The 12,666-nt window shown below is 37.1% G+C and overlaps 1 protein-coding gene across 1 annotated transcript in view; it reads left to right on the forward strand.

Moving 5' to 3' along the window:
* Positions 1-2,672: 2,672 nt before the first annotated feature.
* LOC111817612 (solute carrier organic anion transporter family member 1B1-like) overlaps positions 2,673-12,666 on the forward strand; it is a 101,968-nt gene continuing 91,974 nt past the window's right edge. Inside the window, exons 1-3 of the mRNA XM_023718950.1 lie at positions 2,673-2,719; positions 6,521-6,548; positions 9,208-9,347. Of these exons, the coding sequence (XP_023574718.1) occupies positions 9,264-9,347 (84 nt within the window). The 5' untranslated portion in view covers positions 2,673-2,719; positions 6,521-6,548; positions 9,208-9,263. The remainder of the gene's footprint in view (positions 2,720-6,520; positions 6,549-9,207; positions 9,348-12,666) is intronic.

The raw sequence follows: 12,666 nt of genomic DNA on the forward strand, positions 1-12,666 counted from the left end.
TGGAGGGGGTAAGGTGACTGCCACTTGTCACATCTGCAGGTTAGGCAGTGTGTCTTAAGGAAAAGGGCAACTTCAAGAGCCAGAGGGCAAATCAGAAAAATTCTGGAAAAGGTGGCAGGTAAAGGGAATACTTCTGATTAATCATTTAGGTGATGAGGAAGTACAGCAGGAATACCCAACCAATTGGGAATTAGAGAGAAGATATTAATGATCAGGAACTCCCTACCTTCTTTCAAGGTAGAGAGCCTTGCTACAAAAGATTACAGCTGTAATGACAGGAAATCTCTGAGTGAGCAAAGACGGAGGTGTGGGGATTCCCTCCAAGAGTGCACAGCTTTCTGGAGTTTCTCTGGACCACAGCCAGGGGAGATGTGATGGGAAGGTGGAGACCACTTTGCTGTGTGACACTGAAGGCCCCCACCTGAGCCACAGAACCTGATGATGCTGGAATAGAAATGATCCTGAGAAACTGCAGAGCACATGTATATTAAATATCTTATTTTTAACCATTCAATTTGTATTGGATGATCTGAACTTCATGATATGCAAATGCCATACAATGACTCAAATTAGGTGCTGGAGCTACAAGTACAACAGAAGGCCCTTTATATAAGGGATATCCATAGTCTTCCCTCAAGCACTGAGGTCTCATCACTGTGGATGCTGAAGTTCAGAAAGGTTAGGGTTCATCAAGTTCATGCGTCCGACAAATAGCAAGGGCTAACTGGCGGCAAAGTATCAGATTTCAGAGACCATGTTATTTCATCAGAACTGTGATTATCTCTTAAATAAATATTAATAAACTTTTAGCAAAATTTTGCAATTCTACTGACCCAAGGCTATTAACATAATAGTGATTTTGTAAGACCTGTTGCAATGCCTTTTCTCTGATCATTCTTACTTTTCCACAAGTCATATAAGAAGAGCTTGGTAATTCTTTAAAGAGGAAGAAAGAAACAGGAGAACATCTTATTTGGTCCTTAAAACCACATGAAATTAAGTCTTTAACAACTTCATCTAGGAAGTCTGAAAACTTACAGTTAATTTGTGCTGTTTTCTTTATTCTGAAAATACACTCCTCTGAAACAAGAAGATGTGCCCTCTTTGGAATGAATATTGTGGAAACTTTCAGCATTAGAACACCCACATTATCACTGAATTCTAAATGGAAGTGCATAAAAATGATTAAAAATATTTCAGATCTTGGATAAGATGATCTCAAAATCTAGCAGTGGGGTTGAGGAGATAGCTCAGTGACTTACGCCCCTGCCTGGCTAGCACATGGGGACTGGGGCTTGATCCTCGACACCACATGCTGCACCAGTCCCACACCCGGGTGCACTGAGCTGGCCACCAAGTCCAGGAATGGTGGTGTATGCCTGTAATCCCAGTGCTGGAGAGAGATCCTCCTCCTGAAAGCAGGAGGATCACTATGAGTAAGAGCTGCATAGTGAGACCCTGTATCAAATATGTTTCAAAAAATCTAGCAGTGAATAAAAATTAACATTACAAAAACTGTATCTCAGGCCTACCGCATCAGAATTTTCTGACTATGGAGCTGGAATGGTATTTTGATGAAACGTTACCAATAATTGTCCCTCAGGAGTGATAAGAAGCAATAATATTTTGATGTATGCATCTGTATTTCTAGCTGTCTGACCCTCTGTACACATACGTGTGCACACATATGTAAGTGAAGGGACTTTGCCTTATTTACGTTAGCATGCTTCCAAAACAAAGCACTATGCTGGGGGTACAGTAGAAGTAAAAAATATTTGAATTATTAATTCAGCTATACTTCAGTCCTGCGAAACTTACAACTGCATCAGGCTCTTCTCTTTTCTAAAATCAATATAACATGTGATTGAAAGAAACTATGTGATCATACTTTCTTCAGGTTTTATGTAAACAGAATCTGCCATGCATTATTGATTGTGTCAGATAGCAGACCCACATTGTAGTTCATGGGCAATTTGCTATTCCATGTGGTACATCCATTGTCATCCAGTATCTATACCATATTAGAACTCTATAGGTATATTTTATCTTGTAAATATTAATGTATGGGCTAGCCAAATAGCTCATCAGATTAAAGCACCTGCAAGCAGGCACAGGGGCCAGGGGTTCAATACCTGGGCCTGTGTGCTGGTCCCGCCCCAGAGGCACACTTAGACAGCAATTGAGACTGGACGTGGTGGCATGTGCCTGTAATCCCAGCTCTTGAGAGGCTGTAAACAGGCAAATCACTATGAGTCCGATCTAGTAGTGAGACCCTGAATACCTTGTAGATCCTTCTCTAAAAACTACAAGAAAGAAAAAAAAATGTAACCTGTAGACACACTCAAAAAATTTCTTTTGATTTTGTTTTATTTGGAAGGTTTTCAAAATCTTGGAAGATATTTTCTATTTATGTATCTAAAGAAAATATTTGAATACAATCAATTGAATAAATGACACATGTCGTTTTCAGAATCAGGGATTCAAAAAATAACACCAATATAATGTATACATTCTGAGAAATTATTAATACAAATGTTAAACTCTGCAAGTTTACGGTAAACTAGTAACAGCTAGATAATTTTCTTCTGTTTGCTTAAGGTGATGACCCAACATGGTTAATCATCACTGGATTGACTTTTTTAAAAACCACCTGACAATTTAAAGTCAGACTTGGATGACAGGGACCGGAGTTGTTGCTGTTGTGGAGTTCAGCGTTCAGGTAAGAATCTGTGACATTGTCTAATTTCAATGTATCTTCTGTGTAACGAATTCCTCCAAATTACAAAGAAAAAATGTTTTAGTGGTCATGACACGCGGCACAGACTTTATATTTGGGGTCTTCTTTACACTCGCATTCTAAGCTCCCAATGTCTGCCTGTAGATAGATGTGCTTTAGACTTATATAGTCTTAAGCTATAGAGGATCAGAGTTATAATTTAAAAATAAATTATTTGGAGTTCTGTCTGCACTTTCTAGAGTAGAGGACCTGTAAGTCTGAAAAGGTGGCCCTCTGCTTACCTTCCTGAATTGTGCTACAGGGCAGGCATTTCAACAACTCCATAGAGTACACTCCCTATTTCTTAACTGATTAATGGGGGTGGGAGTTAGCAGGTAAGTATCGAGAAATAGAATGTGTGCCCAACTCATCTAGTTACCTCTGCTTTCCTGATCTTGATGGTGTTTGACTCAGTGAAGAAAGACTATTCTCTGGATAGTTTTCTTTGCAATGAAATGAGAAAAACTTCTGGTCAGCACAGTTCCTGGCTCCAACTGAGAGCTCAGAAATCTATCTGTTCTTTTCCAAATCAAGAAAGTTATCGGATGTCATTGTTAAAATGACCTGGGGACAGGGAGATCCCTTGTGAAAGTCTGAGTTAGTAAGTGCTGTTTAGTGCCTCAGCTGTGTAGGTGCATGCTAGCGACAAGCCACATGGGGGACTGCTTTTCTGTCACCCCTGAAGTAGTGAAAGCTTGAGATAGGTAAGTAGATCCCAGAAGATTCTGCCACTGACTCCACTCTTATCAACCTGGGAAGGATTATGTTCTTCTCTTCAGGGACAAGTTTCCAAGGTAGATTCCTGTGCCTGTGGACATGTCCCACACACATACTGTGTCCCAAATCTCACTTCTATGTTAGTCATTTTGAACTCTCAGAAAAAAATATTTGTTCAGAGGAAAACAGGATGAAGGCTTCCAAATAGCACTGAAAATGCTATAAACATTTTCATGTAAAGCAAAAGTATGATAGTTACTCAACTGTTACTGGTACTCTTACTTCCTACTTCTGTTGTTATTTTGTTACTTTCTGCAGCTTAACATTTGTGACAAGTGAACAACACATTTCCCACTGTTCCAATTTTTGGTTGAGTATTTTTCCCAAGATATAGAAGAGAGGTGTGGATTGGTGGTCTTTGGCTACGGAGAGACAACATAGTGAAAAGTGATGTGGAGATAGGCATTTTCTTCCATGGAACATGGATATAGGGAGGTTAATTCAAGTGGATTTACTAGGAAAATCAAGAAGAAGCAAGACTTAGTGCAAAATATACCAAAACATGAAGGTGTTCATCATGGTTTGTGCAGAAGAATTCCAGAGAGTAAAGAGTTTTCTTCTTGGTATATTGGTTCCATGTCTAAAGATGTTTGTGAATGTATTTTAAAACATGAAATTAAAACAAGAGCTTGGCTTAGGTTGTGAAGATCTCCAAATAAGAAAAGTGTGTGTGTGTGTGTGTGTGTGTGTGTGTGTGTGTGTGCAGTACAAAGACTCTTTTAAAGAATCTGAGGATAGATATAATAACCAAAGGTTAGACAAGAGGCCAGGAGACAGAACTACTAGAAGCTAATCCACTGCAATGTAAACAGTGTTAGCAATAGTGAGACAATAGCCTTTAAGGCTTCAGGAATGTTTGCTGTGGTCAAAAGGAACAGTCTAAAGGTGAAAAGAGTCTAAAGGTAAAGGTAAAGAAGGGACAATCCTCCTGGCAGTCATTTAGAGATTTGCAAATATCAGGTGAAAATGGTAGAAAATGATTTCCTAGGGCCAAAATGTTGGCTGTCCTTGCAGCCCTTCTTTTTCTCTAATTTTTGGTCTGCAAACTTAGGTTGTTAACCCTCCAGAAGAGAAGCTTATTATTATTACCCTACAACATAGGCAGTTGAGCTCAACCTCACTATCTGTCTGAATATCAAACATCTTAGACATAACGTGGAATAGGTGTTTTCTATCAAATATTGATATGTTAAGCTTTGAGTCCCTACAGATTATGAAGAAAAAAAAATTAAAAAATACTTTTAAAAATAGGAATAAATAATTACATATTTTTACACAGAAATTTAGAAATCTAACCGTATACGGCATTGTAGCAAGACACTCTTTTGACATTTTAGGAGAACCTGTACTGTAACATCATGTAAATCAGTTGTGTCCCAAATTTTCTGATCAAGATTATGGGGCAAAAGAGGAAAGTGATGGATGATGTAGAATGTGCCTAAGAAGAATCACATGGAGAGAGAACATTCTCTCAGGCTTTCAAACAGAGCAAATTAGTCAAGCAATGGCCGTGACTCATCCACATGGCTGACACTGACAAAGGATCTACAAATTGCTGTACAGGATTTCAGGGTAAATCCTGAGGGGATTTGACTGGCCTTGCCAGATACAAAAGTTACATTTCTGGTCATATAGGTCTTGCTTTATCTTGGTCTTAACCATCCAGCAGAAAAGTATAAAAATGAATTTAAAAAGTAAAGCCATATTAATATGCTGAGCTGTAAAGGGCTCAAGTCAACAACTTCTGACATTACCAGTCTTATGGAAAACCCACTACTATTATGAACTACTGGACTATATTGGAATACTTTGCTGAATTCACTCACCTACAATATTTAAATGACAATGGAATACCCATCTCTGAGAAAACTAAACAAAAAAGGGGATACAAATGAAAGACCATTTTGTATCTGTATATTCAAAATAGTTAGGATATACAGCTACTTTCTCTTAAATGAGTATAAATATTTGTTATAATAGTGTTTGTGGACAAGGTATCATGTCTGCATCTTGAATAATGGATGACCACTTGTACAATGAATAACCACTAAGACAACAATACGCTATGTATTAATTGTTGAAACTGTCCTATAATTGGTTTTGAAACTGTCTCATTGCTATTTGTTTCTCAATAAAATTATTAAAAAACAGTAAAAATAAGCACTTCCACTCTAACATTGTCATGAAAACTAACAGTAGAAATTATATATAATTTTTTTAAGTGGAGAGAATTTTGTTGGTGGCTATAGTCATCTGTACTAATGAAATATTAAAATTGATAAATGGTTTTGACTGTAAATTATATAAAAAGAAAGTGATTTCCTACTGTAGTCATCCTGAGAGAAATGATAGTGGAAGAACTTTTCAATGGAAAAATTTGCAGGCATTGTATCAAAAGGCTGCTAATGAGGTACAGACTATGAATGCGGAGATTTTCTGCTGATCTGACTGCCCCAGGAACTGAGCATACTCAGGTACAGCCGCTGCTGCTAAAAATGGAATAGTTGGAGGTTCCTGAATTGTACATAGATACAGATTTATTCATTGTTTCATACACTCATGTGCATATGTGGCAGTATCCTCCAATGTTTTTTTTTAATTTGTTATTTAGTCACATGTCTATCAAACATGCAGTATACATTTAAACTCTTTAAATTTTGTAATGTAGAGAATCAACACTTTTTTCTAAATAACAAATGTATCAGTTGATTCCCTCTCACAGATTTGTCTTAGCAAATTTGTCTCCACACTAGAGAAATGTTTGTCACAGTGAAACCAGTACCAATAATCTTTTGGGAACTGTCATCCAGGAGCTCAGGGGCAAGAGGTTCCATGGCCATAATATCAACAGAAGTTATACAACATGATACTCTGCCTCACATTGACACAAACGTGCTTAGTGGAAAAAGTTTCCTTTTTGCAATGTGTTTTCTGTGGACTTAACTTTTATACTCTTTGTTCTTGCAGGTTGCAGAACCAGCCGGTGTTCTTTCATGTGAGTACGCTTGACTTGACCAAAAAAAAAAAAAAAAAAAAGAATGGGTTATGTAATCTTCCATTGGGTTCATACTACAGTATCATGGTTCCTAATTCAGTGTTAGCAAAATCATCAACATGTACTAAGCAAAGTAGTTTAAACAAAAAAAATAGCAGGTTATGTATTAATAAATAGATGAAAATGCCTCCGCCAGAGATAGTCAGGTGTTTAATCCTGCACTTTCTCTTGGAGCATTGTTTCAGCATTTCCTTATTCAAGAGCCTATAGACTACAACTACAATAAATAGTACAGATCAACTATACTTGTACATATCATGTAAGACAAATAATTACAATGTTATTAAACTATTTATGCTTCCATGTGAATATGAATGCTTTTTTGGTGAAAAGCATATTATCCATCAATGAGTGAGTTAAGAGAAAATAAATCATTGTACTGCTCTTAGAATAAGGGCTTAGCATTTCTCAAATTATAAGTTCTTTTGTACAATTTCTAATTAACAAGGCTCTAGTCATATATATTGTAGACGAGATATTGCTTTGCAACAGTAAGAAAAGTAAAAAGGGCCTTTATCAATGTAAAGAGCATATAGCATGTTAAAACGTAAGGGGACACTGTTAAAAATATGTCATAATTTGTATCACAAAGAAAAAAATATTTAAAAGTGCTTTCCATATTGCTGAAGGAAGGGACAAGCTGAAGAACATTTGTTTTCTGATCTTGTTTGCAGGGGGGGTTCCCGCAGATTGAACTCAGGACCTTGAAGTTTCCAGGCAGGTGCTTATGCTGCTGAACTATAATCCCAGCCCAGACCTTTTGTATTTTCACCTGTGTGCATATACTGTCTTTAAAATATAAATAAACACCTTAGACATAAGGTTTTTGATATTGAGACAGACAATGATGTTAAACTTAACTGTCTCTGTTACAGGGTAATAATATCATTAAGCTTCTCTTCTGGATGTTTCACAACTAAGGTTTGCAGACCAAAAATTAGAGAAATATATGGGGTAAAAGGATAGCCAATATTTTGGCCCTAGCCCTTCAAGGTCAGTGAGAACTCAGGACATAAGAGAACCTCTGCTCTGACATCTTGTAACTCAGTGATGTCCCAAATTTTATGGTCAAGGAGATTATGGGGCCACAGAGAAAAGTGATTGATGATGTATAATGTGGCTAAGGAGAGTCACATGGAGAGAAAAAAATCTCTCAGGTTTTCACAGAGAGCAAATTGGTCAAGCAATGATCATGACTCATCCACATGGCTGGCAATGACAAAAGATCTAAAAACTGCTGCACACAGTTCCAGGGTAAACCCTGAGGGAATTTGACTGGCCTTGTCAGATAGAAAAAGTTACATTTTTAGTTATATAGGTCTACTTTAGCTTGGTCTTAAGCATCCAGTAGAAAAGTATAACCACAAGGTATAAGAAGTAAAGCTATAGTAATATGCTGAGCTGTAAAAGGCTTAAGTCAACAACTTCGGACATTTGCCAGTTGTGCTGATAACTCACTACTATTATGGATTATTAGACTTTATTGAGTTATTTTGCTGAATTCAAGTACCTACAATCTTTGAACGGGCATCAAGTATGAAAAGGTCCTTTAAAGACTTCTCCACATACAGATTCGACTTTTCCAAATATAGCTTTTCTAATTGCAATAAAACACCCACCTCCAAAAAAAAAAAAATGAGGGTATGGTGGGAACCACGGAAGCTATGAAATTGATCAAATGTGTATAGCTGGGACTAGGCCTCAGCGCCTAAAGCAAACAAGCTACCTTAGTCCTGAGATAAATGCCCTGTCTGGTTAATGTTGGCTCTTAGTCACTAGGAAACTTTGTTACTAACTTTGCAAAAGTATAAATAAAATACTGTTTTGCTGTGAAAATTAAAAAAGAGAGATGGAGAGAGGGAAAAACAAGGAAAATAAAGAGACAAGGAAACACTATGCATTGTGTACATACACTAATTCCACACAGCAATGTAAAATTTATGTACTGCAAACATATACTAATAAAATGTATATTAAGAAAAAATATATATATAAATATTTATATATTTAAAGCAAGGTCAGGATGGTGGAAAGTCAAGCATGGTCTGTTTCTTTGTAGAGATACTTGCAGAATACTTTGTGTTTTTTAAATATCTTTGAATTCTATCCTGCATACTGAGCCTATTGTAGAGGTATCTCCTGCAGGAAATCACCTTATAGAATCACATTCATTTCATGACATTTTCTCTTCATTTTCAGAAGTTGTTACATGCAAGCCCCTGATGAGTGCTTTATAAAGCCATAAAGATAAATAAAACTACATTGGCCTGTATAAATCCTGTCATTTAGATAGGTAGAAAATACAAAATCTTAATTTCTGTAATTTAAAGTCCATGGTCATACAGAGTATGACCCTATATTATCAACTTTACTTCTTGTTTCAAATTTCTCTCCATACATTTATCCCTAATTAAATTATAATCTCCCTAACATTAGAACAATGTGCCTGTCCTGTACTAAGCACAGTGGTACAGACACAGCAGATTAAGATAAGATACTAGGGACTGACTGCATGGTTGATATTTAACTTAGAGCTCTTCTTGCTTCTAAAATGCACATTGTTAAAGTAAACTAAGTTGTACTTTTTCTGTCTTGGTAGGAGAACAATTCAACCCAACCACCTACGACTGAGGATATTATATCTATCGTTCAATCATGGAGGAATGTCAGCACTTGAATAAAACAACAGAGGCGCAATCCTCAAAGCAAAGGAAGGATAGATGTTGCGATTCACTCAAGGTGGGACAGTGGTCATGGCTTCAAACTAAAATGAGTGAAAGGGATACTTTCATTGGTAGAAAAGGGAATCAAGTTCTGGCCAAATAGCTCAGCAGATTAAAGTGCCTACAAGCAGGTGCAGGGGCCAGGAGTTCAATCCCCAGGCCTGCCATGCCAGCCCTGTCCCCGTGGTGCACTGAGACTGCAATTGAGACTGGGCGTTGTGGTGTGCACCTGTAATCCCAGCACTTGGGAGGCTGTAAACAGGAGAATCACTATGAGTCTGATCTGGTAGTGAGACCCTGAACACCCTGTAGACGCTTCCCTAAAATATAAAAAAGTAAAGAAAGGGGAACTGAATGTTCAAAAGAACATATTTCTAATCCAAATTTCCAATTGAGGCATAATTTCAAATCTTAGTAAAATGGTCCATATCTTGATTGAAATGTCATTAAATCTGATTAAGAGCTTTTTTGTGTGTTTTTCTTTTTTGATGGCTTCATGTTCACTAATATTGAGAAATTAGAAATATTTTGATTTCTGGGCCAGGGAGATAGTGCAGTAGAATAGGCGCTTGCCTGGCAAATACATGGTCCTGAGTTCAATCTCCGGTACCACAAAAAAAAAAAAAAAAAAAGACAAAAAAACCCAGAAATATTTTGATTCCTTTAATTCTTGATGGAAATGTGGCTAAAGTAAAAGATTTTGTTATAATACCTAATATGTAAACATATTCTTAAAAGTAGTCTCTAACCCTGGAAGATTAATGTCTTCTGAATCACTTTGCAATATTGAACTATTTATGTATTCTTTTGTTAGAAAGTAGCATTTTTCATTCTGAGAACTTAAGTCACATAGAAAGAAAATAAATAACAACAAAAGGAATCTACAATAATCAAACAGCTGGACCTAAAGACCTTGTTGATGGCTTAGGAAAGCCATTTTTCCTTCCCATTTACATGTTGGTAAAAATAATTCTACATTGTTATTGTTATGAGAACATAGAGGTTCTAAATTAAATTAGCACTTTCCTAAATAGGAAAGAAAATACTTGGCAAGCATAGTGCAGAGTGAGGAAATCAAGACTCAGAGAAGTAAAGAAATTTCCCTGAAGTGAACTACCGACAAATTGAAAACTTTTGAATTCAAGACACTGCCTTTAAATCCCATGGAGAAAGTCTCAAGGAAATCAAAGGGTCTGTTACGACCTTTGACTTTTTAAGTTTGTCACTGAGTTGAAACTGTGTTCTTATCCAGCTGCATAAAAAGTGCAGAGATCCTACTCAGTTGGAGTTATGCCATACAAAGTCCTAATTAACATTTTTAATGAACATAAAATCTGTTCCTAGAAATTCTTGACAAATTTGTCCTGATGAAACACTTGAATATTGTTGAAGTAGAATGATAGTCACAGGAAGAGATTCTGGTAAATGCAATTGAGTTACATTCCATTTTCCAGGGATAAGTGCTGAGTATTACAGAGACTTCACTTATATGTGCAAAGTGGCAACAAATTGGCTATTGCAAATACAATTTTCAGAGTGGCTCTGATGTATCAGATCAGGAGGAGATGGCAGGAATTGGGCATTGGCATGCAGTATGTGCAAAAGACATTACCTGAGGCCCAAAACAGAGGACAGAAACAATAGCAATAGCACCTAAGACTTGTTGGGCTATTAACTTCCAAACATTGGTCTTGTGTTTCAGTTCTGTAAATGAAATTATTCTTTATCAAAATTCTAACAACCATATGTGATTATGGGGGGAAAAAACCCTCAAGTTTGCATAGGACCATGGCTGCCCTAATCTCAAAGCTGGTAAGACCAGAGCAAAACCCAAAGGAAAGCAGTCTGATTCCAAACATTAGTACCGCTAAGGTGGTCTGAGAAGCAAAAATTTGAAGGTAGATGATTCATTGGTCTTCCCCATTGCATGCATCTAAGAATTTACCTTCAAATCAAATCATTGTGTATCTAGGAACTCTGGGACCTTATACTTGTTCATGTGCACACACAAATACACATTTTGTTCCTCACTTCTCTGTCCAGACTCAGTGGGAAGAAACATATAAAAGTGGACACAGAGCTGAGTGTGCTGGCACATCTCTGGAATCCCAGCACTTTGAGATGCTGAGGCAGGATGATTGCTAGTTCCATTCCAGGTTGGACAATTCAGTGAAATTTTGTTTAAAAAATTGAGAAGGAGACTGGAGATGTATCTCAATCCAAAGTCCCTTGGCTCACTCACCAGGACCACAAAAATTAAGATGAGAATAGATAATGAATACATTTAAGTCACAACATGTTTTGATCCCTTCTGGATCATTTTTCTATTTTTCTTCTGTTGTATACACAGTGATCCAGAGAAGCTTCCAGTATCTGCTATATTCTCTCCTTTGCACTTGCTACTTTTATACTTACAATGACTTACACCTTAGTATGATAAGACATCTATTATTACTATTATTATTATTATTATATGAGGTACAGGGGATTGAACTCAGGACTTTGCACTTGCCAAGCAAGCACTTTTTCTACTGAGCTATCTCTCCGACTCCGATGACATTTTTAATTGTACAAAGTAACACATTATTTCTCCAAAATATGAATAATAAAGAGGGTCATTCCCACTCCCTTCCAGAATAAACACCCCCTAAATATAACCAATGACACTTATTTCCATAGTTTTCCTACGACCACATTGGTCTTCTCTTCGGCAGACATGCCAAACTCATGTCTGACTGGGCTGGTTGGGGGAGAACTTTGTATTTGCTGGTGACTCTTCCCAAATGTTCTTCCAGATATCTTGTGTTAAAAGAACCTCAAATCTCCTTAAACATCACCTCATCTCAGACCATCTCATTTAAAATAGTCCTATTACTCTTTAGCCAGCTTGGTTTTTTCCATAGCTTCCAACACTAGCTGACACTGACACCCAAAATGCACATGCCTATGGTTGTATGCATGTACACCTAGGAGCACTTGATGGATTAAAACAACATAAACTTGTTATCTTCCCATTCTGTAGTTCAGAAGTCTGAAATGAGTTTCACCTGGATAAACTTGGATTGAAGGCAAAGTTTTATTTCTTTTCAGAAATTATGGAGACAATCTATTTTTTTTGTCTCCTCCACATTCTACCAGCTGCCTCAACTCTGGGCTCATGGGCTCCTTTTATATTCAAAGCTAGTGATGTTGGCCAAGTCTTTCTCGGGCCATATCTCACCAACGTTGACTCTTCTGCCACTGTCTTCCATATTTAAAGAATCCTCATGATTACTAGGATCTCATTTCCATAGCCCTTGTTGGTCTGTTCTAAGGTCATCTGGTCAACTGCTTTA

Source organism: Octodon degus, unplaced genomic scaffold, assembly GCF_000260255.1.
Source record: "Octodon degus isolate 3935 unplaced genomic scaffold, OctDeg1.0 scaffold00064, whole genome shotgun sequence".
Lineage (NCBI taxonomy): Eukaryota > Metazoa > Chordata > Mammalia > Rodentia > Octodontidae > Octodon > Octodon degus.